Here is a 27,507-nt window from a genome sequence, read left to right as displayed (position 1 = left end):
TCCCAGACAGTCGGGAGCAGCTGCCCGCAGGGTAAGCCTGGATCCGGGAGCAGGAGCGGAAATGTGCTTTTATCTCTGCTCTGGACCGGGCAGGACAGTAAAGAGAGAAATGGCAGAGCAGCTGGGGGCAGAGGAGGCGGCCACTGAGTTACTGAGCAGTCAGCACAGTGACAAAAACAGGTGCCACGCTTTCCCCTTCCAACCCGCCGCTGCCCATTTGGAGCGCACACACGCGTGCACGCGCGCACACAGACACAGACACAAAGCACACTCAGAACACAAGCTGGTGTTTGCTCGCATCCAGCGTCAGGCAGACATGCCACAGATCCAGCTGGCCTTTCTTACTGATAATTTCAGGAGAGCAGCCAATGACAGGGTGAGTTCCAGGGACTGAAAAGAGGCAGATGCCACAGGAATGAGTATCCCTGTAGAAAAGTGACACGACCCAGCCCTAGACCACAGGGGTTTAACAGAACAGCTCCCGAGCTGACAGATGGCCAGGCCAGCAGAACCCCCTTTTGCCAAGCAGCTGCAAAGTCGGGAAGGGGGTGGGCTTGGATCCCCCACCTAACAGCGTGGTGGTGATGGGCTTCTCCCTGTGTCTTCTTGTGCCTGTACCATAGATACCAGGACTGCCGTCTGTGGGTTATGGTCGGGAGTCCTTGGTGAGTAAGCACAGGCTGTCCTTTATCCTTCCCTGGCTTCTCAAGTCTTCTGGCTCTCTGCACCTGGCCCTTGCCTGGGATGCTGGGGTTCCCTGCAGTTAGCCTGGGGGAGCCTGCAAAGTCCCTCTCTCTGTGCCTTCTCCAGCTTAGCAGTTCCTCAGAGCAGGAACTTGGGAGTGGGAGCCCAGGAGCACAAGGCATCGTCTTCTTCCTGCCAATGCCAGCCTTGCTTGGGAGCCCTATAGTCACGGCCTGTCTAGGAGCAGACCTGGGGCCTGCGGGGAAGAACCTACCTTCTCCATGACTGCTTCCCCCATTCTCCTCCTGCTGCTGCTTCCAGCCCCACCTCATCCTCCTGGGATAGGGGTTGAACCAGGACTCCAGCTAGAACGGAAAACCAAAACAGCTCACTGCTCTTTCCCATGCCCAGAGGCGGGATGTGTATTTCAGGGTGGCCCATCCCAGACCACTACCCCTCCCTTAGAGATCTGCAGCACTGCCCTCAGGACCCAGCTCAGCTACCACCTCATTCCCAAGCCTAGAAAGCATGGTCAGGACCACAATGATTCTCTTCAAACCAGCCCTTGCCCTGTGGCCTGAGGCGTAAGTAGCAAGCACAAGACAAACCCACCCTCACTCAACCTCCACCAGTGACCATGAGAGCCACAGACTGCCTCCCATGTCCCTCTGCCCTCCAGAGCTCCTGGTCCTGGCTTTACCTGTCTGGGCCGGTGGGTTACAGTTCCCAGAGCTGAGGTGCCTGAAGAAGTGAGGGCCTACCTCACAGGTTCTTTCTCCCTGGACAGAAGGAATCATTGGAGTCAAAAGCTGGAGGTATTGGATTGTCATGCTTAGGCTCTCTTCCCTCTCCCTCCCCTCCCCCGCCCTGTGCCTCCCTAGCCAGCCCTCATCAGCAAAACTGGGTGCCAAGGAGTTAAGAGGTAACCAGACTGGTCATGGGGTCTAGGCCTTTTTTTTTTTTTTTTAGGGAAGACAGCTACTTGGAAGATGGTCCCCCATTCAGATCTCCTCGGCCATTCCATTACTGAGTGATTATAAACAAACAGCCATGTCCTACTAAGCCTGAGGTTATTGAGAATTACTGCATAAGAAAGGTTTGGGAGATAGGAGTGGTAACACGGGCCTTTAATCCCAGCACTCAGGAGGCAGAGGCAGATGGATCTCTGAGAGTTTGAAGCCAGCCTGGTCTACATAGCAAGTTCCAGGGCAGCATAGTAAGACCCTGTCTGAAAACAAACAATCAAATGAAAAATAAAATAAAAGAAAGGAAGAAAAGAGAAAGGAAGGTCTAGGGAAGCACAAAGCATCCACTGGCTACGCATCCCAGAAATAGCATTTCAGGAGTATGCATCCCAGAAGTAGCATCTCAGGAGTAGCATCCCAGGAGTAGCATCCCAGGAGTATGCATCCCAGAAGTATGCATCTTAGGAGTAGCATCCCAAGAGTATGCATCCCAGGAGTATACATTCCAGGAGTAGCATCCCAGGAGTATGCATCCCAGGAGTAGCATCCCAAGAGTATGCATTCCAGGAGTATACATCCCAGGAGTAGCATCCCAGGAGTATGCATCCCAAGAGTATGCATTCCAGGAGTAGCATCCCAGGAGTAGCATCCCAGGAGTATACATCCCAGGAGTAGCATCCCAGGAGTAGCATCCCAGGAGTATACATCCCAGGAGTATACATCCCAGGAGTAGCATCCCAAGAGTAGCATCCCAGGAGTACTGCTATCGCTAGCACACTAGCACTGGCCCAGCAGTTAAGTTCCGCTACGCTTCTCAGCAGCCTTGCAACCACTGTTACAACTCCAGCTTTGGGGTCACGGTATGTATTTGCCCTTTCACACTGACTGAGGACCAGTTGGTAAGGATATCCTCCTTCCAGTGGGCCCTGAATCCCAGAGCTCCTGGGGATCATTTTTTTGCCCTTTGTTTTCACTAGGAGTGAGAGATGATCTCGAGACGTCTCCCATGCTAGGGAGTCCATGGGCAGGTACATAATGTCTTAAACATGAGTACTAAATAGATACTGCTTCGCTTTTTCAGTGTTTTAAAGGGCATAGAGGCCCCTTATTATCCAAAAGACTTTGGTAAGCCAAGGAAGGAAAAGTCCAGAAGAATACACAACTTTGCCCCCTACCCCACAAAGGCCACATGGCTTCAACCTAGGGAAGAGTTAACTTTCTGGCCACTGGAGATAGCGTCCTGCCCGCAGGGCTGCCCAGCCAATGGGACTCAGTGCTGATGACGTCATGCTCCTCCTGCGCCCTCTATTGGGGACTGGACAACGAATCCTGCTGGAGGTTCAGACAACTGAGATGTGGAGCCGGTTGGTGGCAGAGGGAGGAGGAGGAGGAGGGAGGACCAAGGACAAGAGAGCAAATCACCCCAGAGTGGCTCCTGCCTCCTCCCTCTGCTCCCTGATCCTTCAACAGAAGGTCTTCCTGGGGACTGTCCCACACTCACGTCGCAGAAGCAAAACAACACAGCATCGGTCCAGAAGAAGGGGTCAAGGACTCCCTCTCTCACCTAACCTGCCCACCACACAAGGAGTGACTCTGGCGAGGGCTAGAACACACGCACACACACACACACACACACACACACACACACACACACACACACACACGCCAATAGCTCCCTTGGCACCATTTCCCCACCCCCGACTCTCCTTCACCTGCCGGAGGACTGAAGGTCTGTGTCCGAGCTGCTGCCCACAGCTGCCCCATCCACTCTGCTGGGCTCTCTGGAAGGAAAGAGCAGGCAAGAGAACCTGTAGGCAATGCTCAGCTTCTGTCCCTTCCCCTTTTCACAGTCCAGCAGCGCAGGACTAATGGGCTGGCTGCTCCAACCCAGCACCACCTGCTCTGAGAGTGGCCCTTTCAGGGTGTCCCTCAGATCCCCTCCCAGACCAGCTAGAGGCCCAGGCAGACACTGCTCACCCTCTGCTTATCTGTAGCCCACCCTGGAAGTTCCTCCCACTCTCAACCCCAATGCACAGCCCCATTCGTCTCTCACGGTTCCACCCGGTTGGCAAATCTGCGGCGCCACAGCATGGCCAAGCTGAGCAGGAAGAGGGTGGTGCACATGGCTCAGCTGCCCCATCCCCCCTGAAGACCAACTCTACAGAAGAAAGCCCCAGGTGAGGGGCCGCAATGGCCCCGGCCACCTCTCACAAGCCACCTGCTGTTTCCTGCAGTTCCTGGGGATGGATTAGGAGGTTCAAGCTGATTAGTGGAGTCAGCAGAACTGACCTTGTGAAGAGAGATTAAACTCGCCAGGCCCAAGATCTCCCCTCAGTGGCAGAGTAAGCCAACCTCCTTCAAGACATACAGGACGGCTCTGAGCGCCTGTCCAGAATGTTCTATTTAGAGCCTTCAGTACTGCCTGAGTTTCAGCTTCAAGGGCAGGTAGTGCAATCGGGTTAAGTGAGTTACTTCCGCACAGTGTTAACGGCACCTGCAGAGCACCGGGGGCATTGCAAACATCAAGGATAGCTTCAAAGAAGACCTGGGGCCTGGTCCAATGACAAGGACCTGTAAGTCACTGGGGAAGGGGCGGGATCTCAAGTTCAAAGCCTGGCTGAGCTACAGAGAGAGCTGGAGGCCAGCCTGGGAAACCTAAGGAGAGGGTGTCAAAGAGACTCAGTGGTGGAGTGCTTACCTCGCATCCCAAGGCCCTGAGTTCAAACTCCAGTACTGGAGAGAGGGAGAGTGGTCATGGGAGGTATCTGAACCTGCAGGTGCTGGAGAAGGTTGAGCCCTCAGCCATCTGCCGAGGCTGCTGACATGAAAGGATGCGGGACTTTTCAGTGACAGAGGCTGTGAGGCCGAGGGACTGTGCTGTCACAACAGAGCCATTGAGAGAAGGGCTGAGGAGACCGGAAAGCCCTGGAGAGCAGAGCATGCGTGTGAACCCGCTCCCTCGTTCACTCGCTCCCTCTGGCAGCCCTCTGAACTCTTCTCCTTACGCTCTCTTTCCAGTAAAAGGCAGAGTCGAGGTGTGCACTCACAGACGTGAACTATAAATTCTATCTTATATAATGATCTTATGTAATTTAGATGTAAATTATAAGTGTATCAGTTACATGCTAGATTACTGTACCAACACATTCCTGTGTTAGGAGGTATGGCAGTTGGAGGAGAAGATGAAAATCAATAGAAATATTCTTTGCACATCCCACCTGGACCTCCTGGGCAGCAGAGCGGGAGTCATCATGGCAGGACAGGAGCATTGCGCTGAGTGATGTTGGGACCTGAACCCACACTGTGCTCCATCCCTCTAAGACTTTCCGTTTTCCTTCCCTGACCACAATGGGAGGTAAATGCCTCCTGCCCAAGAATCCCATCAGGCACCCCAATACTGTGCTCCAGGGAGGGCCCTGCCGGGGCTGTAAAGGGTCTTGCTGAGTGCCATGACTGAATCTTAAAGTCTGATTTTATGTTTTAGATTTCTTATTTTTGTTATTATTATTATTGTGTGTGTGCACATGAGAGACAGAGAGAGAGAGAGAGAGAGAGAGAGAGAGAGAGAGAGAGAGAGAGAGAGAGAACATGTGGAGGTCAGAGGACAACTTCAGGAGTCCTTGCCCATGTGGGTCCCAGGGATGGAACTCAGGTTATTAAGGCTTTGGGAGTGGGCCAGCACCTTTAAAGATTTTAAATCAACAGGAGCCGAAGTGAAGAGGAGAGCCATCTCCTGGGCAACAGGATTCCCATCTCACTTACTCCTGAGCAGGGTAAGGGCTAACAGGGAGCCTTGAGGAGAACCAGAGTCACCTCACTCATCCGTGTCAGGCCCCGTGGGCACTTGTGGTCTCGGGGTTCCTGCTGTCCACACCCAGGCCTGAACAAGTGCTGGCAAGATGAGGTTTCTGGTCTCTCAAGACAGAGCAATCCCCTCTGTCCCGATCTCACCTCTCCATGAGCAGTCTACGATGAAGGATTTGCCTTCTGGTTTTCAAATGGAATCCTTGATGGTGACAGATGTCTCCACTGTCCTGTGCCTTATGACTTCTGGCTCCCCAGATCCTCTCCATCACACCTGACTGCCACAGCCTCTATGAAACTTCACCAAGGCCAGGGCCAGAATTCAGGACAGTGTCTGGTTCTTACCTGTTTGTCACTAATTGGCCACTCGGGACTTCCTGCTTGCCCTCATGGGGTGGCATCGGTGGGGAGGAAAGGGGGCACGGGCCTTTGGCTCCCCAGACTGGACATGCGTTCAAGTTCAGAGAGCCAGCAGGAACAGCAGATGGGAAGGGAGACTATCCATAGCCCTAAACCTGCCAGAACTTGAGGTCCCCGGGTCTGAGAACAGTGGTGGGGGCCCTGTCTCAGGCTCAGGCGCGGCGGGACTAGAGAAGCCCAGCTTTGTCTGCAAGTGTGTCCTCTCCAGCAGGCAACGGGAGGCAATGCCTGGGTGTGTTTGACTTTGAGTCAGTTCCCCACCGCGTGAAGGGTACGCACGCACGCGCACAGGTCCAGACACCGCGCACCGAGAGCCGGGTCCCTTCGCCCCCAGCCCCGCACCAGCTCGCTCTGCCCATGCCGCGTGACCCCCTGGTCCTCCCAGCCCCTTCTGCACATTGGCCACACCTACCTCTCCCAGCGAGGACCGCGGTGGCCTTGCTGGTGGGTGGGTAGGCAGGCGGGCAGACGCCAGCCGCGACGCCCCCATCCCGCCCAGTCTTTACCGTGCCAGAATTGGCTCCCCGACACAGGACTGGGGGTTTGGAACGGATTCATTTTTTTCAACATTTTTTTCCCAGCAGACCACATCCCCGCCCCCAGCTCGCAGTCCCCCGCCCCCTGCACATATACCCTGCACACACGCGCGCGCGCACACTCACTCACACACACACACACACACACACACACACACACACACACGCACACACACACCCGACGCGCACAGACACACACGCTCACTCCCTCCCTCCGGCGCTCTACTCCGCGCCCTCCCGCCCGCCCGCCTCGCACGCACCGACCTCGGCTCCGGCTCCCCGCTCCCGCCGCCTAGCGAAGCCGCGCTGGGCTCCGAGCTGCTCATGGAGAAAGTGCCTGGCGACATGGAGAGAGACCGCAGGGAGCGGAGCGAGGAGCTGTCCGAGGCAGAGAGGAAGGCGGTTCAGGCTACGTGGGCCCGGCTGTATGCCAACTGCGAGGACGTGGGGGTGGCCATCCTGGTGAGGTAGGTGTCGCTCCCCGGGCTTGGCGGGGCTTGGCGGGGCCCAGGACAGGGAGGGTGACAGCGGCCGCTGGCAGAGGCGGGCTCGGCCCGCTGCGAGCTCCGGCGCCACCTCCCCAGCGATTGGGGACGGGTCACGGTGGTGGGGGAGCCTTGGGGCGATGGAAACCTTAGCAGATTCCTTCCCGGCTCGGGGCGTGGGGCTCTCAAGGAACTAGACGCGAGAGGGCACTTGGTCCCCCTGGCCTCAGAACTCACTCAGCCCGCTCGGTCTTCTTCATGAGTGACCCTAGCGACCCAACTAAGAGGTATGGCTCAGGCGTCTGACCAGCCCCTCAAAGGGGACCGTAGGGGCTCCCCGCTTTAGAGACAGGCAGAGAAACTGAGGTTCAGCCAGGAAAGGGTTTAAAGAGGTCAAGAGGCCCAGCTGCTCAGCTGTCCCTCTCGGCCCCAAAAGTGAGGCCAGTGCGAGCTGCAGGTGAGACAGGTGAGTGAAACCAGTCGGCTTCTAGGACGCAACGGTTGAGTTTGTTAAGGTTTTTTTTTTTTGGGGGGGGGGGTAGCTTTCAGGAGATAGGGCCCTACTCTGGACCCTCCAGCCAGGTAGGAAGTATAGTGTCTGTCCCCAGTATCTCTGAGGACCCCTCACCCTAGCTGATGCTAGATTTACACACCTGTACACACATAATGTCTCCAAGCCCAACAAGCTGTAGACTGACTCCAGCTGCAAATCACATCGAGATTCTTCCAACACACGCTGGACCCAGGGGTCCAGGCAGGGCCACCACAGTCACCCTCAGCTTCCATCTTGGCAGGGGGAGGCTGTCAGACCCAGGGCAGGGCAGCCTTTGTGGAGACAGGGTGAGACCTGGGGCAGACCGATAGGACATCGCCTTTCCAGTCCCGGCTTCTCCTCTGGCTCTTCCCCCCTTCTGCCTCTGCCTCCTGCAAGGCTGGGACCTACCCAGCTCCCTGCTGATACGCCTGGATTCCAACTCAGAAGTAGATTTTGGAGGAAAAGAGCAGAAGTATTTCAGAGGAGTTGGGGGAGGGTTCCTGATGAAGAGGAAGGAGCAGCTATTTCAGAGTTCTCTCACCCAGCAACACTGCCCTGGTGGCGGGAACCAAGCAGGACCACTGGGATGCTGAAGCTGCAGACAGATTGGCAGTGTGGGCACCCAGTGGGGAAGGGAGCCTCGGATGCGCCAGTGCGTATCCCCAGAGGGCTGCTCTCAGCCTGTGTTGCACCCCTAAACCCACAGAGCACATGTAGGGCACCAAGAGGAAACAAGGCAAGGTCCATAGGACCTGGAGATGCTCTGTGCAGGCTTGTCAGTGAGTTGCTTCCCCAGGGGGAGGACAGAATGGGGACAGGGTCTGAGATACTCATTCTGTATCCCTTGAGCCCTTTCTTCTTCAGAACACCCCCTGACACCCAGGGACCAGGCCTGGCTGGGGAAGGTATTTACTGATAGACTCGGGGCTCGGAGGCCTACAGTGAACCCGAGAAGACCCGAGATGTCGATCAGATCTGGCTTGCCGAGCTTCCCAACACCACACACTTCACCTAACTCCACGCCTGTACTGACCAAAGCCCGCCTGACAACCCGGGGCCAACACTGTATCAGCCACTCCGCGTGGCTCCAGATGCCCCAGGCCCGGCCAACGGAAAGGGGCAAGACCAAGACCCTTAGCTTCTCATAGCCTCACAGGACCCATCGTAGATCCTGCTCCCAAACTCGTGTTTTGGCAAGCCCAACATGTTCATCCATAGGACCAGGCCCCCTGGCCGCCCCTCCCCCTTGTCTGTCCTCACTGCCCACTCTGCCTGCCGGATAGGAGGCAAGGAAGAGGCTGGCCTACCAGCAGGAGTTCCTGGGCAGATATGGTGTCATAGAGGAGGAGCTAGCTGCCTTAGGGTCAGAGGCAGACCCCATGCTGCCAGTCCGCCAGTCTGTGTCAGAGAGAAGCCCCGGGAACACCACCCTCCCTCCTGGTTGTAACGCTGACACCTTCCCCCTCACACGCAGACAAGCCTATTTCAGGCTCTTGGAAGCCCAGATGCCTCTGGGAGCTGAGAAACTCCCCAAGACTGGCTCCTGAGGCTTCTCCCTGGCAGCTCAAGCCAGCCAGGGAGGGGTGGGAGGAAACACGGGCTGAAGGGGAAGCCAGGATGACAGAACTCAAGGTCCCTGCTCCCTGGGAAGGTCCTCCCTCAGGGCCACACACAGGGCTGATGTGTTGAGGCAAGAGACTCACGCGCACTCAGGACCCATCCCCGGCCAGCAGCGTGGAAGGCTGATCCATAAGATGGGGAACAGAGCAACACGCAGATAGTAAACGCTCAATGAGTGTTCCCTGGGACACTCTCCTGGGGTGGGGGGGGACAACAGCTTCTAGACTTCAGCAACTAAATTCTCTAAGAGATGCCTTGAAAACAGCAACATACCCCCCCCATCGTTTTTTCTTTCTTTCTTTTTTTTCAGTCGTGAAAGCCAAAAAGCCTGACGTGCTTATTATTTTGTGTAGGGTGAGGGCACGTTTGGTTGTCGTGGCAAGCATGTGGAAATCAGAGGACAACTGTCTGGAGTCAGTTCTCTCCTCCCACCTTGTTGAGGGAGTCTGTCTGTGTCCTAGGGACCCTGTCTCACTGCTTAGGAGTGCTGTGGTTACGTATGTGCCGTGGTATCCTGCCTTTGGGTTTTTACACATTCTGGGGACCAAACTTGGCGGCTAGACTTGTGCACTGAGGGATTTGACTCACTGGCTTGTCTCCTGGCCACTGAGGCGTCTTCCCTCACATGCCCCTCGTTACAAAGCTTCCAGAGAAGTCCTGTGTGTTTTCAGGCCCAGTGCCACCTTGGTCCACACCCATGCACCTCTGAAGACGCCAGCTGTGAAGCTTTTCTCAAACTTTTATGGACAGGAGGAGAGGGTCATAAAGTTTTTGTTCAAGGTCACACTCAGCATCCAAGAAGGTCCCTCTCCTTCTCCACATGGATGGTGCCCTGGCCACCCAGTTAGAACCTTCCTGCCAAAAGCAGCTGTGGCCCCAGAAGGGCTGGCTGGCTGGCCAGATGTTCTGTGTCTATCTCCCTCACACCAGCCTCTCAGGCCTGATCTACAAGCTGTGAGCTCCCTCTGATGCCTCAGAGGGACAGCCGGAGGGTGATGACATCCAGCGACACAGGTCAGGACACTTTACACACTTTCTGAAGAACCATTAAATGAAACAGTTTCTCATTGAGTTCCAGCTAGGGGGTCCAAAGGTTGGGGTGATGAGTCAGAGCATTTGTGAGACCCCCACCTCCACTCACGGTGTGGGATCTGGTCCAACAGACTGAAAGGGTAGCAGAGAAAACTACCCGTGGCACCAGTGGCCGTGGGTGGCACCAGTGGCCGTGGCGGGAAGGCCACACTGGGTGGCCAGAGAGGGGCAGGTCTGACAGGGGGACGTGTCATGGAAAGGAAGGCTGGCCAATGGTAAGTGCAGCTGTTGGACTGAGACAGAGGACTCTGGGCACCGGAGAAATGGGTGGGGACAGTTCACAAGAAGTCTTGGACATTTGACTTGGGCATAAAACTGGGGAGCCGATGAATGTTTTTGAGTATGAGAATGATGTAACAAAAGAAGGCTGGGGGAATTAAACCGATTTAGATAAACTTGAGCAGGAAATGACCAGTGCTAGGAAAGCCCAAATTCTGCTTCAAGGGACTTTTTTTGTGGGGGAGTATGGCGATCATGCCTCCAATCCCATCCTTTGAGAGGCAGAGACAGGGGATGTCTGTGCGTTCAAGACCTCACAGATAGTTACAAAGCGTACCACAAAGGTAAAATCAATTGTTTAAATTAGTCCGACCAGTCAGTGTTTGCTTCAGGGCACCAAGGAGGAAGAAGCTGAGCTGGGAGAGAAGGTGTCTCTGGTCAGCTCTTCACTGGCTGAGTGAGCACAGATAGGTCACCCCAGCCTCACTTCATTCACAAGGAGGGCTCTCACTAAGGACGTTGCGATGACTGAGGGACACCTTGCTGATGACAAGCTCTTTCCTTCATACTCACAGCCCCCACAGTGTAGGAACTCGGGTGCCCATTTTACAGATAAGGAATCCGAGGCTTAGAGAAGACAAATAATGAGCGCTCGCTCGCCTGGGAGCACCAGGCCCTGGATTCAATCCCCAGCACTGAGAGAAAAGTTAAATAAGAAGCTGGCTATGGGTGTGGGGGGCATGGTAGTGTACACCTGTAACCCCAGCACTCCGGGGACAGAATGTGCAAGTTTCAAAGCCAGCCTGGCCTACGCAGAGATCCAGTGAACCAGGGGTGTTTGGCAAGATCTTGTCTCAAAAAAGAAGAGGAAGAAGTGAATCGGGGTACAGAGGCTCACACTTGGGAGGCTGAGGCAGGATGCCCTGAACCCACAAGTTCAGGGTCATCCTGGGCAACATAATAAGTCTTTAATGCCTTTAATCCCAGCACTCAGGAGGCAGAGGCAAGCAGATCTCTATCAGTTCGAGGACAGCCTGGTCTACAGAGTGAGTTTCAGGACAGCCAGGGCCACACAGAGAAACCCTGTATCGAAAAACCAAAAACCAGCCTAGAACAACTGTCCCAGAATCTCTCTCTCTGGGTGACCAGAGCAGGCCTCGGTGGGGTGTAGCTCAGACGCCACTCAAGAAGAAGGCAGCCGGTGGCCTGTCACAAGAGGCTGCCAGCCTAAACAGGTCCAGCAGGTGGTCCCTGCAGGGCCTGGCCAGAGGGGGAGCCTGTGACTGAGGGAGAGCTCCATAAGAGAGTGAAAACCATTACTGGTACGGGAGTATGCCTGGTTCTCCAACCTCCATTTTAGCCCCTCCAGAGGGACTTAGAGGAAGCCCCCTGCTTCAGCCCTCACCCCCTTCCTCCTGCTAGGTTCTTTGTGAACTTCCCATCAGCCAAGCAGTACTTCAGCCAGTTTAGACACATGGAGGACCCCTTGGAGATGGAGAGGAGTCCCCAGCTGCGGAAGCATGCCTGTCGGGTCATGGGGGCCCTCAACACTGTCGTGGAGAACCTGCATGACCCAGACAAGGTCTCCTCTGTGCTTGCCCTGGTCGGCAAGGCCCACGCCCTCAAGCACAAGGTGGAACCTGTGTACTTCAAGGTATGTCCTTCCATGTGCTCTTGTCCAGAGCCCCCAGGCCACTCGGCTGTAGCTCCCTATAGCCTGTCTGTCGCTCAGGGAGGGCTCCCTGAAGAGCAGAGATGGCCACTGTGCTTCCAGCCTTTTCCCTCCCTTGGAGAGGTTGTGGCAGGAAAGGCAGCATGAGAGAAAGGTGCAGTGCAGTGCTTGTCTCCAGACCACGGTCTCCAGTCACCACCAGGCTGTTAGTTTGTGTCCACCCCACAGGCCAATACCGCTATCAGGGCTCCTGGGGACGGCGGGAGGCGGGGTGTCCAGGCGTTTACTCCCCCTTCCCTCCTTTGCCCCCAGATTCTCTCTGGGGTCATTCTGGAGGTGATCGCCGAGGAGTTTGCCAATGACTTCCCTCCTGAGACGCAGAAAGCCTGGGCCAAGCTGCGCGGTCTCATCTACAGCCATGTGACTGCTGCCTACAAGGAAGTGGGCTGGGTACAGCAGGTCCCCAGCAGCACCACGTGAGGAGGGGGTGCGGGTGGGCTGGGCAGCCTCCCTGCTGTGTCCTCCTCCTGTCCCCTAGGCTTCCCATTTCCCCTGGGACCAGGGACTGACTGCTGGTGCACGCAGACACAGGAGTCTGACACATTTGAGAGCAGGCACCACACAAAGGGTCTGCGTGACAGCGCCCTTCTGACCTCAGGCCTGCTTCTGTCCAGCCCCAGCTCTTAGCTTCACAGAGCTGAGAACTCCATGTCTGGGCAGAGCTTCTCCGTGTCTGGAGCAGGGATGGCTCAGGTCACCCAAGGCTATGACAGTCTCCTGGCGGGGCATTGGCTCCTCAGACTCAGAGCAGCACGGGCCAGCCCCACCCCTTCCTCCCCATACCAATCCCTCAGGCCTGTTCCTCCTCTCACACTGACCAGCGACCAGCCAGTGCTTCCATACACTGGCAACACAGCTGGACTCAGGAGGGTCATGAGGACATATACACATGCCCGGGCCCACAGGGGACCTCCATGGGTGTCACTCACATGGACAAAACTAGGGGATGTTTACTTCCAGTCTGACCAGAGAGAAGCAGCAGTCACTTGTAGGCTCCGACAGGGTGGCCGGACTCATTGACTCCTGCTGGCTAGGAGCACGTCGAGGGCTGGCCTTCCCATGTGGTGATGTGGCGGCTGGGAACACTCAGGCCCCCTAGACCCCCAGGAGGCAGTGAACTCTGGGAGCTGAATGGAAGGGCAGAGGCAGGGCTGAACTGGGAAAGAGAGGAGCGGAGGCGGGAACAGAAACCAGGGGTCAGCCAGCGGCTTGGACACGTGTTGTAGAGAAACATTCCCAGCAGTTTCCCATGGAAAAGGCACCATCTCCTCAGGCTCTTCCAAGGCCCCCCATGCCACCTCCTGTTTACAGGCCTTCCCACCCGGCTCTGCAGAGGAGGTCCCTAAGGGCAGGGAGAGGCTAGGCCCGTTGCCCTTCCTGCCACTCACCAACCAGTCAGGTTGTGCCTCCCCCACCATGGGCAGCTCCCCAGGAGAGCAGAACAGTTCTCAGGAATTGCTAGTTGCAGCCAGGTCAACTCCAGATGTGTACAGCTGGACCTGGCCTGCCCCAGACCCTGGAATAATTGAGAGGCAAGAAGAGTTTTACCTGCCAGAGGAGGGCATTGGCCAGGTGGGAAACTGGGGTTCCCTCCAGCTGCCACTGAGAGGGACCGGGGAGGAGGCTGTGGGAGGGGAGACAGCGGAGGGGCTCCCCCTCCCCCACACTCTCCTCCCCAGGCAGGCTCTGCCGCCCAAGATGAGTTTGTTTACAGCCATGACACAAGACTTCCTGCTTTTGGAGAAAAGAGCTTTTTACGGGGCCTGGAGGGACTGTGGGGAGAACTGGCCAGCGAGCCCCGGTGAATCAGAAACACATGGCCGGAGCCTTCCCGCTCCTGCCTCAGCTGGACCCCGGGGACTTAGTGCTAGCCAAACCCCAAACATCATCTTGCCCTGCTTCGGTCCTAGTGGGCTGAATGGGGATGGATGATGCAGGGGTCCAATAGCCCAAGGCCTAGCCCCCTCACCTGGGCCTAAGCACCCACACTGGGCTCTTCCTCAGCTGTCACGTTGTGGAACTGGCCCTTCATCCCTTGACAGCCTCTGTCCCCATCTCTGGTCTCCTAGGGTCTTGGGCATGGGCCAGGGCCTGCGGATCCCAACCTATTGCCAGGGCCACCCCACCCCCACCCCCACCCAGCTGCCTTGCCTCACAGGGTGGGGTGGAATTTTCAGGGCTGACTTCTAGAAGGGCCCTTTCCAACTTCTCTTATCAGGGACACACTGAGCCAGACACCACTATTTATTGAACTCTCTGCCTCAGGGTGTGTGACTGTGTGGGTGGAGGGGCGCTGGGGCGGGGATGTGACAGCCAGTGAACTAAAAGGAGTTTCATGGATGGAGACCCTACGTGGAAGCCAGACAGTCCTCTGCTAGGACAAGCCGCACATCCTGTTTTCAAATGGATAGAAATACGTTCACATCCGTGTGGTGTTTGTAAAATGCCTCGGTTCTCAGCGGGCCAGATGCTGGCCACACCCCCTGCCCCTTCAAAGGACAGGTCCAGGCCTCTCTTCTCATGGGCTACTAGACCAGCTTGAGGTAGCTCAATAGGCTGGAGGTAATGGGGGATTGCGCAACCATGTTGGGTCTCTCGGCGGGAAGTACCCCGTCTCCTGATTCCCAGTCCCCTCTCCCAGCGCCCCAGGTGTCCCATCCGGCCTTCCCCCACTGACCCCTGTAACCTATCATCTCCTGTCTCATCCACAGCCCACCGACCACGCTGCCCTCTTCGGGGCCATAGGACCCCTCCCAGCTCCCCCCTCCCTGGCAGCACTTTGGGCAGAAGGCTGAGTTCTGAAGACACTCCTTGACCTTCCATTTCTGGGTGCCAAGGAAGCTGGAGGAATCCCGACTCAACTTCCCGAAAGGAGGCCTTCATCATGGCCCTGGTCCCCCAGGCTGCTGGGAGGTGGGGCTGGCTACCTTGAGGCTGAACCTAGCAGTGGGGACCCTTCTGCCTGACAGCAGGGGGCGCCCTCGTCTTAGCTTTTCTACTTACTGTTAAGAGGATCCCAGCAAGTGGCCGGTGGGAAGCCAGGACAAGCCTACAAAGTCACTTCAGAAAGGAACTAGCCCCGCTTCGTCTGCCCACCAGCATGCAGGCTCACCTCACCATCTCTAGAGTATCACGCACACATGTCTACCATATATACAGATATATCTATATACGACCTCTATATAAATATATATACATACATATCTATCGCGTGTACCTGCAGGCCCAGAAGCCTTGGTCTTGCTCAGCTATAGGAGGCCAGGAGGAGTCCTGGCCATGCTTCTGGGAAGTTCTATGAGGAGCAGGGAGAAATCCTCCAACAGCACTAGAGGGGGGGCCCGGTGGTAGGGTTGGGGTGACTCAGCTCGCCCCCATAGCTCAGTACTCTGCATTCCTGCCCCTCTACAGAAAAGAAAGAAAGAAAGAAAGAAAGAAAGAAAGAAAGAAAGAAAGAAAGAAAGAAAGAAAGAAAGAAAGAAAGAAAAGAATCTGGTTTCCCAGGTGTAGTGGCACACACCTGTAACCCCAGAGCTTGGGAGGCAGAGGACAGAGAATCATGGCAAGTTTGAGGTCAGGTGGTCAATACCTGGTCTCCATGGCGGTGTTGAGTTTCAGGCTAGTCGGGGCTACACAGGGAGACCCTGTCTCAAACCAAACAAAAATAAGGTCTGGCTGCCCTCGCCTTCCTAGAGGTTTGGCTGACTGACTTGCCTTAGACAGGGCAAGGACCAGGGCACACAGAGAACTCAGAAGATCCCAATGGGGTGGTGGCCAGTGTATGTGTCCCCTGTGTGTGTGTGGAGGGGTGAGGAACAGCCTCAGAACAGAGCCCTAGAATGTCAGCCTTACCTGCTCACTTCAGACAGCAGCCAGGCCACAGGACTGACCGGGGACTCCGTCGTCAGTGGAGACCCAGGGCCTCTCCCTCCTGCCCTCCTCCAGGCCACTAGGCCATCGTCTCCACCTAGTCTCCTTAACATTGCTGGGGCCCCCCGTGTGTACCCCTTGGTCATGTGTACTGTCCCAGAGGATGTCTTGCTTCTGAGGCTCCTGTGCCTGCATCCCCTCCGTCCCGTTCCCACGCAGCCTCCCTCTAACCAACCGCCTGTCTTTGTAGTTTCTGACGTTTGTAACCAGATCCAGCTGTGTCATTAAACAGGTCTGTTCTTCCTGTTTCTGGCCTCTGTTCTTCCCCGCCCCCGAGACCTGCCTTCACCTCTCTTTCCCCTCGGCGGTTCTAGATAAGGGCATTTTCATCAGAAACAGTCTCGTCGAGGGTACCCCTTCCCCTGTGCTGGCCCTGGCTGCTCCTGGGGCGCTCTTGTGTGTTGGGACTGAAGATTGGTCAGCGGCTAAGCAAGAAGCCAGAAGATGGAGCAAAGGATGGGTTTGTCTTATTAAAAATTCAGAGAAGCTGGACCTACCTTACAGCTGTCTCATTGCAGAAGGTTGAGGCATGAGGATGGGACTAGGGGTCGTAAGTTTAAAGCCAGCCTAGGTGACTTAGTAAGAACTTGTCTCAAAATAAAAAGTGAAGAAAGCTGGGGATACAGCTCAGTGAAGGAGCACTGGCCCCGCGTTCACCAGGCTCTTAATCTCTGGTACCGCCACTGGGGGATAAAAAAGTCAGTGCCTTTGGGTTTTGTCCTGGAAATCTAGCAAGGACAGTGTCAGTGTGGAACGAAGGGCACAATGTCAAAGCTGCGCTTGGTGACACACTCCTGCCACCCCAACACTCAGCAGTCTGAGATAGGAGGATTACATGTCGGAGGATAGCCTGGGCTACATGATGAGTCTGCCCCAGAAAAGAGGGGGAGGGGCGACAATGGGGGGCTCGTGTCTAGATGTCCACGCAGAAGGGGTCTATTTGTGTGCTCTAGTCACATAGCCCAAGATTAAACCTTGACCTTCTTCTAGGCCTGCACACTGGGCATTCCACACTCGACGCTGAATGCAGGCCCCGATGATCCAGAGGTCAGTCCTCCTGTACTGCAGAAAGGGAGCCTGCTGGAGTCAGCCTTCAACCTCGAGCTCCCAGCCTAGAATCTCTTCCCAAGCTCTGCTGGGCCAGGCCTATCCATCCCCCAGGCAATGGTCACAACAGCAGTATCAAGTCCCTGAGGAGGGATCAAGGAGGTCACCACAGGGAGGGGGTGCAGGAGGAACAGGAAACAGCTTCTGCCCCTTGGGAAGGCTTCAGGCTGTCTGGAAGGACTCAGCTGACACAGGCAGAAGTCTTGTCTCCCAGCCCATGCACTCAAATGTGAGCTGTGCCTTCCTTTATCTTCTGGGCCTGGCACAGCAGAGCACACGCTGGAAATCCGAAGAATAAATAAATACAGTCTTAGAAAGCCGGACAAGCACCCGGGCCAAGAGCGAGCCGCGAACTGGAAGAGAATGCTGGGTGCCGGGAGGGCAGCGCACGCCAGACCTTTCCAGGGAGGGAGTGTGCCAGACTGGTGGCCTCCCAGCCCACACTCAGTCCTGGAGCTGCTGTGTGACTCTGGGCAAGACACTGAGAGCCTCAATTATAAAATAGGGAGCCTGGTGTGGTGGTGTTCCCAGCTCTGGGGAGGCTAAGGGAGGAGCACGGAGAGTTCAAGACCAGCCTGGACGACACAGCCAGACACCATCTCAAAACGAAAATACTAACTTCATTAAGCAAAACTCTGTCTTTCAAGGCAGGGAGAAGAAGCATGGTGGACAACAGGAAAGGTGTTCAGAGCAGGACTACCTGCATGGACACAGACTGAGCTCCTGAGCAGAATCCTGTGAGAGAAGTCGGGGTGAGAGGGAGAGAGAGGGGTGATCCCTGGGGGACTGGTTGGTGGGGTATTTATTAGAGGGTCATGATGGGGCATCTGAGGTCACGTGGGGGATCATCCCTGAGAAGACCTCCCCACACAGCGGTCTTGAGAATGGTGTAGGTGGAAACTGGAGCCATCCTGGAACAGGCCATCATCGAGATGGACTCTCCCCACTTCCTGTCTTCTAGAGAGGATGTGGGACTTCACACTCGGTCCACTGGGGATGAGGAGGGAACAGGGCAGGATGCTGGAGACTGGGTTTTAAGACAGAGGCAGGGGCAACGTCTGGGCTTAGAATGTCTGGAGCGCAGAACAAACAGTGCTCGTCTGCAGTCAGCCTTCTTACTGAAAAGCAAAGCAACTGGGTCAGCTCCCCTGGTGAGCTCAAGCTGAGAGCCATTGGAGTGTGGGCAAGGAAGGGGCGGGGGAGCGTTGCGAGGAGACGGCGGCCTCCGCTCCGACAAGGATACCAGCGGTACAGCCTCACAGCGACCCCTGCTGGCCTCAACGGGAACTCCACCCAAGAAAGCAACCATCTGGCCCACTTCCCGCTGTGGGGACACCGGGTCAGGGTGGGGAGCAGCGCATTGGCTCCACCTTCCTCCAAAAGGGATGCAGCCTTACTGACATCTGAGACAAAACCAAAAGTGTGCATGCCTGAACTACAGGAAATACCTTCCCGGAGTTACCAAGGGGAAAAAGTTAATAAATGAAGGTGCTGGCACCAGATAACATGTGTCTATAATCCCAGCATTTGGTAAACTGAGGCAGGAGGATCCTAAGTTTAAAGCCAACCTTGGCTACTAAGTAGTGAGTTCCAGGCCAGCCAGCGTCATGTAGGGTGACCCTTCTCTAAATAAGCAAATAGAGGAAATGGCCCAGTCACTTGAGTGCTTGGAGTAAGCACATGAATCCCAATCCAATACCGAGGACCCCGGTAAAAAGCTGGGTGTGGTGACACATGCTTGGAGTCCCAGGAGGACCCCTGGGGCTTGCTGTCTAGCCTCCCCTAATTGGTGAACCCCAGGTCCCAAGGGAAGACCCTGTCCCAAAACAGAGGTGGAGAGAGGCACCTAAGGTTGACACCTGACCTTGAGAAGCACAGAAGAAAGGGGGTGGGGGTGGGGTGGGGTGGAAGCTCATGCCTCTAATTCCAGCCCTCAGGAGGCTGAGAAAAGAGACCGATTTAAACACAAAAAGGCTACAGAGTGAGACTCTGCTCAAAGAACAAGGGGGAGGGGTGGGTCAATTAGTTTCTGGGTTTTTTTGTTTTTGTTTTTGTTTTTGTTTTTCTTTTGTCAACTTGACACAAGCTAGGGTCATCTAGGAAGAGGGAACCTCAATTGAGGAAATGCTTCCTCCATGAGGCTCCTGTAGGCAAGTCTGTGGGGCTCTTTCTTTCTTTCTTTCTTTCTTTCAGGTTTTCAAAACAGGGTTTCACTGTGTAACAGCTTTGTCTGTGCCTGGAACTAGCTGTAGTTCAGGAACTAGCTGAAGCCTCTGTAGCCCAGGCTAGCCTCAAACTCACAGAGACCCTCCTGCCTCTGCCTCCCAAGTGCTGGGATTAAAGGTGTGCACCATCACCGCCTGGCTGGCATTTTCTTGATTAATGATTGGTGTGGGTGGGCCTAGTCCTCTGTGAGCTGTGCCGCCCTTGGGCACGGAGAAAGCATGGGGAGCAAGACCTTCCTGCACCCCCCCCCCCCCCCCCCGTGCTGGGGTTAAAGGCGTGCGCCACCGCCGCCACCACCACCACCGCCGCCGCCGCCGCCACCACCACTGCCACTTGCTCTGACGTCCCTTTATGATTGATTAAAATAAACCCTTTCCTCCCCAGGTTGCTTTCATTCATGATGTTTATCATGACAGGAATATAGACAGTCAGCTAGAGCAGGTGTCCTCCTCCAGGGGACTGCCAACATAACTCCATTTTGTTCTCCATTGCTGCTTTCCCTAGCACAGCTGTGCCCCGGGCCTGCCTCGGAGAAAGACAGACCCAGGGTAGGGAGAGTTGGGGGTTCTCCTGCTGTGGTCTTGACTAAGGTGCCCAGTTGGATACAACCAAGTTGGACGGGTAGTTTAAAAAGAGCAATGGTGCCAGGTGGTGGGGTACACGCCCTTAAACCCAGCACTTGGGAGGCAGAGGCAGGCAGATCTCTGAGTTCGAAGCCAGCCTGGGCTACAGAGTGAGTCCCAGGACAGCCAGGGCTACACAGAGAAACCCTGCCTTAAAAAAAAAGAGCAACAGCTACCTGCCTGGCTTCACCTTCACGCCCTTTGAGTGGGCTGTGAGGGAGACCTGGGCCTGTTTTACCAACAGCTTTGAGCAGGGCCGGTACTGAACCCTGTGGCAAGCAGGTGCTCAGCGGCAGCACCATGGCCACCATCCTCAGACCTTGCCAAGGACGGAGGTAGTGTCGAGCCACCTGGGCCACATGCTGGCCTCTCGGCCAGGGCCTCTGTACAGCTCTCCCGCAGAGGCCAGACACCACCTCACTTCTCCTCCATACCCCAGTCTCGTGCGTCTACTCCGCCCCCTGTCTAGATACATTAATACCATACAATCAATGAATTTCGGAAAGAGTGGAGGGAAGAAAAGAAGAAGACAGCTTTGCCAAGTGCTTGCTCCCCAGTGGAAACACAACAGCCACACAGAGTCACCACCCGGTTGTCCTGTGTTCCATGCAGTGCCAAGGAAGCCAGAAGAGGGCGCCAGATCCCCTGGAACTGAAGTTACAGACCGCTGTGAGCCACCATGTGGATGCTGGGAACCAAACCTTGGTTCTTTGCAAGAATAGCAAGTACTCTTAGCCACGAACCATTTCTCCAGGCCCACATCAGGGGCCCTTGTGGACTGAAACACAGGCCCACAGTCTCCTCAGCCAAGGAGACCCCTCCCTGACCAATCCCACGGGAGTCACCTTCCTTCACAGGTCAGCCTCAGCTCTCTCCTCACCACAACAATCCCAAACCTAGCTCCTCTCCAATGGAAATGGTGCCGTTTCCCTCAGGCTGCTCTAGTCTCCTTTCCAGAACTTTCCCTGACAGCCTTTCTCTGAAAGGTACTCTGTGGGATGTTCTGTATGTTAAATGTGTTGCTCTGATTGGTTAATAAATAAAACACTGATTGGCCAGTAGCCAGGCAGGAAATATAGGCAGGACAAGGAGAGAAGAGAATTCTGGGAAGTGGAAGGCTGAGGCAGAGAGACACTGCCAGCCGCCGCCATGAGAAGATGTTAAGATACCGGTAAGCCACAAGCCACGTGGCAACTTATAGATTAATAGAAATGGGTTGATTTAAGATATAAGAACAGTTAACAAGAAGCCTGCCACGGCCATACAGTTTGTAAGCAATATGTCTCTGTGTGTTTACTTGGTTGGGTCTGAGCGGCTGCGGGACTGGCGGGTGAGAGAGATTTGTCCTGACCCTGGGCCAGGCAGGACCAGGAAAACACTAGCTAGCTACAAGGTACCTTCTTTGGATGTTGCCAGAACAAGCTCAAATGAATTCTGTGGTGGACATACATTGGGAGGTTTGAAAGGAGAAGCCCACCTCTAAAGACCCTTGGCCCTAGGAGCTGGAGAGATGGCTCAGTGGTTAAGAAAACTGGCTGCTCTTCCAGAGGACCCAGGTCCAATTCCCAGCACCCACATGGCAGCTCACAACTGTCTATCACTCCAGTTCCAGGGGATTTGACACCTTCACACAGACACACATACAGCAAAACACCAATGTACATGAAATAAAAGTTTTTTTTTTAAAAAAAAAGATCCATGGTCCTAATGCATCACTTTTGACACTTGGGGCTTGCTGCTGGAAGGTCATGTGACCAGGCTCCCAAACACATGGGGGAGAGGACCAATGCTTACACAGAGGTGCTGCAGTAGGGGTGGCAGAGACAAGACAGCAATCCAAGAATGATTTTCTTCCTTTCTTCTTTCTTTCCTTCCTTCCTTCCCTCCTTCCTTCCTTCCTTCCTTCCTTCCTTCCTTCCTTCTCTCTCTCTCTCTCTCTCTCTCTCTCTCTCTCTTTCTTTCTTTTTTAATGACAGGTTCTTGCTGTGTAGGCCAGGCTGGCCTTGAACTTATGACCCTGAAATGATAAGATCACACAAACCCGACATGACTCTGAGCCTGGAGACTGTATCTGGAAGCTGACTCAACATGATTGCCTGATGGGATGGATGTGTGTGTGTGTGTTGGGGGGTGTCGTGTGACAGAGCGCAGCAGAGCTGACTCCAGGGTCACCATTTCCAAGGAGACTAGGAACAAGAGCAGTCTCCACACGAGTTCTGTTGTGTGTGTCAAGCACACGGTGGCCAGTGGACAATGGATGCTCTAACCACAAGCATCTCAGAGGTGCCAAGGCCGGGATTTCCTCTCAGCTCACGACTGATCAACAAGTAGGATGTGGGGAGCAGAGCCCCTAGCTCAGAGGTGGAAGGGAGAAGAGGGAGGAGGAGGAGCAGGGAGCGGGCAGAAGCCAGGGAGCTGCAGGAAGGGGCCAGCTGCATCAGCACTCCAGCTCACTACTCTGAGGACAGACCACAAGGCGGGGCCTGGGGAGAGGGAAGCCTACTTGGAAGGGTGGTAGGGGTGAGCACAAAGCCGAGGTGAGCCCAGGAACACACCTGCAGGGTCCAGAGACGGGCCGCAGCAATGAGAAAGGATCCCTGATTCAGAGACGGGGTAGAGAGCAATCAGTGCGTCAGATGGCAAGGGGGAAGTCCACAAATACAAAAGACAGGTACCTGTCCATCTGGGCATTGTACTGGAAGCTTGTAAACCACGGGAATTTACCACTCCCCACATCCTACTTGTTGATTAGTCGTGAGCTGACTAAGTAAATAAATAAATAAATACTGCCGCTCCTTACAGGCCAAGCATCCACACACATGAGCCCAGGGGGCCATACTCATACCCATTCAGACCACCACAGACAGTGATCAGGGAAGATATTAGATATTGATCTCCATCCCCAACATGCACTCTTCTGTGGTGGTTTGAGTAAGAATGTCCCCATAAGCTCATACGTTGGGACCTTTGGTCCCCACTTGGTGGTACTGTTTGAGGAGGTCTAGGAGATGTGGCCTTGTTGGAGGAAGTGTGTCATCTCAGGGCTCTCTCTCTGCTTCGTGTTTACAGTAAAGGATGTGTGTCCTCAGCATCCTGCTCCAACCATCACGCCTCCACTCTACGGTCATGGACTTGTCCCCTGGAACTGTAAGAACCGTTTTCATCCTCAGTTCACCCTGGTTATGGTGTTTTATCACAGCAACAGAAAAATACAGATACACACACAGGCATATACCGAAAAACCACGAGACAAACGCAGTGTGACTCTGTAGCAGCACAGAGGCAGTGGCAGGATTACCAAAATTATCCTGGGTTCAAACAATTCCAGGCCAACCAGCAAGGTATACACAGTGAGACCCTGTCTCAACGAAAATACAAACTACAAACACTGGCCACTGAAGAAGAGCTAGCCGTGGGGACTGATGGAGGAAGTTTCCTCCCAGGGGCCATGGCCTGCTTGTGGTCCTGGTGTGTGTGAAGAGAGGCCAGTTTGAGGCAGGAACTAAACGGATGCAGGATCGTGTTCAAGATCACAGCCTTCATGTGTCCACAAGAGATGAAAACATGCTGTATGTCAGTTGAGCATCCAGAAACAAGCCGTTGGGAGAGCCAAGTGCATTTGTTCACATAAAGAATCAACTAGTAGCCAGGCGGTGGTGGTCCCAGCACTTGGGAGGCAGAACCAGGTGGATCTCCGTGAGTTCGAGGCCAGCCTGGTCTACAGAGCAAGATTCAGGACAGGCTCCAAAACTACACAGAGAAACCCTGTCTTGAAAAAACAAACAAACAAACAAAAAAGCAAAAACCAGAACCAACCAGCAGGCAGTTTAGTGATCCACACCTGTAATCCCTCCACTCGGGGGCTGAGGCAGGAGGATAGAAACACCTGACTCCACCCCCAAAACCTGAGTTACAGACAGTTGTGAGCCACCTTTTGGGTCCGGGAACTGAACCCAGGTCCTCTGTAAGAGTAACAAGTGCTCTTAACCACAGGGCCACCTCTCCAGCCCCGGAACATAAATTTCCCCTTTAGCGGTCTCACTTAAGATGCTTTTCTGAGGGCAGGTGTGGCGCACACCTTTAACCCCAGCACTCGGGGGCAGAGGCAGGTGGATCTCTGTGAGTTCCAGGCCAGAGTAAGTGCAGGTCTGTATAGAGAGACCTTTTAAACAAGATGTTTTCTTCCCGTCATTTTCTGTTTGTTCGTTTACAGAGACAGGGTCTCGTGTGTCCCCTGCTAGTCCCAAACTCACTGTGTAGTCAAGGGTGAGCTTGACCCTCTAACCCTCCAGTCTTCATCTGAGTGCCGGGATTGCTGGCGTGGGCCACCATACCCAGTGACGCCCTACTCAGTGGAGATGGAAAAATCAAACCTAGAATTTCATGCGTACTAGGCAGGCCCTTCTTTCTACCAACCAAGCCACAAACCCAGTCCCTAACTGAGATTTATAAAAAATAAAATGTAGGCTGTCACATCTCAGTGAATGCAAGAGCTTGCCGCCCAGTCCGATGGCGTCTGTTCCATCTCCGGAACCTACATGGTAGAACTGGCTCCTGAAAACTGTCTTCTGGCCTCCTTGACCTCCACATGTGCGCCATGGCATGCCCCTGCCAGATAAATAAGTAAATAAAAATTAAAAAATAGAAAAATATTGAACTAATAGTGCAAAATATAATGTTCATCTTTTTTCCCCCATAATTTTAGTTTTCTTGTTTTGTTTGAGATAGCATTTCTCTGTGTAACCCTGGCTGTCCTGGAACTCACTGTAGACCAGGCTGCCCTCAAACTCACAGAGATCCGCCTGCCTCTGCCTCCCAAGTGCTGGGATTAAAGATGCGCACCACCACCGCCCAGCTTCATAATTTTAAAATATTTTTCTGATGAAGGTTAAAGAACAATTTCCAGGAGCTAATTCTTTTTCTAGCCTCTAGGTCCCAGGGATTAAACTCAGCTCGTCAGCCTTGATGGTAAGCAGCAGAGGGCGTGTGAGCAGGAGAGCCCATGTGGGAATTGTTGCAGTTACAGCTTGTGTTTCACAACTTGTGCTTGGACCTCGGCCTGCATTGTTCTCGCCAGAGCAGCCGAACGCTGCACAAAACCAGCTCAACCAGTCTATTTCACTTCGTTCTACAATACTCCATGGAAGCCCGTGGCTGCCCTGAACTTCACTGTACATTACATCCTGAGGGTACCACCATACGGCACCCAGGAGCACCACTGAAAGTACCCCGGTTGCTTCCCTAGCGTAAGTGTGGCCCTGGGTTCCACCTCTAACACTTCATGGACAGAATGTAGTAATAACAAAAACAGTCGCTGGGCGGTGGGGGCGCACGCCTTTAATCCCAGCACTTGGGAGGCAGAGCCAGGCAGATCTTTGTGAGTTCAAATCCAGTCTGGTCTAAAAAGTGAGATCCAGGACAGGCTCCAAAGCTACACAGAGAAACCCTGTCTCGAAAAACCAAAAACTAAACCAAAACAAAACAACAACAACAAAAAAAACACCAAAAAAACCCCCAAAAACAAACAAAACAAAACAAAAAAGTCTATTAAATGCGGCTAGCCCGCTGTGGGGGTTTGAACGAGAAATATCCCCCATAGTCTCAGTATTTGAATACTTGGTCTCTATTTGGTCGCGCTGTTTTGGTAGATTTAGAGGGGTGGCCTTGCTGGAGGAGGTATGTCCCTCACTGTGAGTGTACTGTGAGATTTCAAAGCCTGGTGTGGTTCCAGGCTAGCTCACTCTGCTTCCTAATTGCCGTTTAATATAACGAGTTGTTAGTTTTTTTCTTTTTCTTTTTTCCTCAAGAAAGGGAATGCCTTTACTAAGAAAATTTTGGCAAATCAATACAGTACCCATTAATACAATAAAATACCATGCTGGAGTCATATATTACTTTAGGGCTAATTTTCACTCCAAAAATATCATTTAAGTACCAAATCCAAACACTGGTTTCCAACAGAACAGGTTATCTTATACAAATTAATGTCATTTCAAATTATACAATCTCTCTTTTTAAGATTTATTTATTTATTATGTATACAGTGTTCTGCCTGCATGTATGCATGCAGGCCAGAAGAGGGCACCAGATTTCATTACAGATGGTTGTGAGCCACCATGTAGTTGCTGGGAATTGAACTCAGGACCTCTGAAAGAGCAGCCAGGCCTCTTAACCTCTGAGCCACCTTACCAGCCCCCACAATTTCTTTTTAAAGAGAATTCCTCACACAGGCAGTTCTAGTTCACAGCAGCGGGCAGGTGAGGGCAGTTGTGTGGACATGAGGGCAGCTGGTCTGTGTTCTGGTTGGTCCGCAGCCAGGTAGCATTCAAGTACCTGAAAGGCTTTAAGAGTCTCCCTAAGGAGACTGGAGATCAACATCCATTTCTTCTGAGCACTTAAATAACACCACCTCCAAACAAACCTGTTAATTGTTCCCAGGAGCACAGACTCTTCCGGTCAGTTCCCTCAAGCGCTTCCACCTCAGGTGGTCACTTTGGTTTAGAAGCTTTCCATCTTTTTGTTCTGATCAAAAGTCACAGCCTTACCCCAGTTCATTAAAAAAGTAAATAAAATCTACCTAAAATAGTTGTATCTTTTAAATAGCAAATAAATACGATGTCAGCTTGGAGAGTCCTGGGGGCCCTGTAGCTGCACACCGATTTCCATTGTCGTTTTTCCACAGCCGCCATCGGTGTCTTCATGGTTCCGGTGTCGGCGTTCAGTTTCTGTATCACCCACTGATGCTTCTCGTCCTTTGTTAGCGTTGGGAGATATGGTGCTTGCCATGAGTCCTTCAAGGCAGCTGCTGAGGCTGACCCCTTCCATGGTGATGGTGGCTTCCTGGGTCAGGACAGTTTCCTCCAGGTCCTGGGGGTGCGGCTGGTATGGGAGCCTCTCTCTACCGAGATCAGATTTGTAAATGAGATGTGTAGACTGGAGCTCCATTGTCTTCTTTACCAGGTCAACTACAGAACGCTCTTGCTTATGCTTTTCTTCTTTCCACACCAGTAAGAGACTGACAATGGAAGGCAGGACCCACTCGGTGCTGAGGAGGCTGTGGCTGCGCAACTTTCCAGAGGAATCGACGTGTCTATCCAGCACGTCAACGCCAACCACGCTTGAGTTCATGGGGTTTGGGTATTTCTGCATTGCAGCAGTGATAACCATTTCTCATGGGTGGTCAAGATGTGCTCCAAAGTCCAGATCTTCATAGTGCCAACTGCCCACTGGGTGTCCCACAGCATCCGGGGATGATGAGGCACAGATGTTTACTGGCCCAACCTCGTCCAGGTAGGGAGGGCCTTGAAGTGCTTACACTGGGTATGGTGGCACATGCCTTTAATCTCACCACGCTAGAGGCTGGCAGGCGGATCTCTGAGTTCGAGGCCAGCCTGGTCTACAGAGTGAGTTCCAGGACAGCCAGGGCTGTTACACAGAGAAACCCTGTTCCAAACAAACAAACAAACAAAAAAAGGAATCAGTACTCTGTGAAGCTCCCTGTATTAGTCAGGGTACTCTAGAGTCACAGAACT

At 53.9% G+C, this 27,507-nt stretch overlaps 2 protein-coding genes and 1 pseudogene across 3 annotated transcripts; 1 reads left to right on the top strand and 2 right to left on the bottom strand.

Moving 5' to 3' along the window:
- Nucleotides 1–291: 291 nt before the first annotated feature.
- Prcd (photoreceptor disc component) lies at nucleotides 292–5,021 on the bottom strand. 2 transcript variants are annotated; one of them, XR_009380799.1, is made up of 5 exons: nucleotides 4,348–5,021; nucleotides 3,362–3,430; nucleotides 1,385–1,463; nucleotides 959–1,049; nucleotides 292–390 (listed from the first exon to the last, which is right to left on the bottom strand). XR_009380799.1 is itself a non-coding variant. In XM_059272173.1 (5 exons), exons 1-3 carry the CDS (start codon nucleotides 3,771–3,773, stop codon nucleotides 1,442–1,444), a joined length of 162 nt encoding a protein of 53 aa, XP_059128156.1. In that variant the 5' UTR covers nucleotides 3,774–3,877; the 3' UTR covers nucleotides 292–390; nucleotides 959–1,049; nucleotides 1,385–1,441. The 2 variants fall into 2 exon arrangements, 1 of the variants encoding a protein (XP_059128156.1); XM_059272173.1 differs by lacking the exon at nucleotides 4,348–5,021 and adding an exon at nucleotides 3,703–3,877.
- Nucleotides 5,022–6,643: 1,622 nt separating this feature from the next.
- Nucleotides 6,644–16,265, top strand: Cygb (cytoglobin). Its single transcript, XM_059269839.1, has 4 exons — nucleotides 6,644–6,876; nucleotides 11,783–12,014; nucleotides 12,345–12,508; nucleotides 14,804–16,265. Exons 1-4 carry the CDS (start codon nucleotides 6,734–6,736, stop codon nucleotides 14,835–14,837), a joined length of 573 nt encoding a protein of 190 aa, XP_059125822.1. The 5' UTR covers nucleotides 6,644–6,733; the 3' UTR covers nucleotides 14,838–16,265.
- Nucleotides 16,266–26,197: 9,932 nt separating this feature from the next.
- Nucleotides 26,198–27,186, bottom strand: LOC131917120 (PRELI domain containing protein 3B-like; annotated as a pseudogene).
- Nucleotides 27,187–27,507: the final 321 nt, after the last annotated feature.

The sequence above is a fragment of the Peromyscus eremicus genome, chromosome 8a (genome assembly GCF_949786415.1).
Source record: "Peromyscus eremicus chromosome 8a, PerEre_H2_v1, whole genome shotgun sequence".
Taxonomy (NCBI): Eukaryota; Metazoa; Chordata; class Mammalia; order Rodentia; family Cricetidae; genus Peromyscus; species Peromyscus eremicus.
The sequence above is the reverse complement of the archived record's forward strand: the minus strand, read 5'-3'. Positions and strand labels throughout refer to the sequence as shown.

Excerpts from the sequence above, each read along its gene's own strand:
- Cygb (XM_059269839.1), top strand. The coding sequence starts at position 6,734 with ATGGAGAAAGTGCCTGGCGACATGGAGAGAGACCGCAGGGAGCGGAGC. Across the intron at positions 12,015-12,344 it reads TGGAACCTGTGTACTTCAAG|ATTCTCTCTGGGGTCATTCT; the intron begins GTATGTCCTTCC and ends CTTTGCCCCCAG. Across the intron at positions 12,509-14,803 it reads CAGGTCCCCAGCAGCACCAC|CCCACCGACCACGCTGCCCT; the intron begins GTGAGGAGGGGG and ends TCTCATCCACAG.
- Prcd (XM_059272173.1), bottom strand. The coding sequence starts at position 3,773 with ATGTGCACCACCCTCTTCCTGCTCAGCTTGGCCATGCTGTGGCGCCGC. Across the intron at positions 3,431-3,702 it reads TTTGCCAACCGGGTGGAACC|AGAGCCCAGCAGAGTGGATG; the intron begins GTGAGAGACGAA and ends CTTTCCTTCCAG. Across the intron at positions 1,464-3,361 it reads GACCTTCAGTCCTCCGGCAG|GGAGAAAGAACCTGTGAGGT; the intron begins GTGAAGGAGAGT and ends CCTTCTGTCCAG.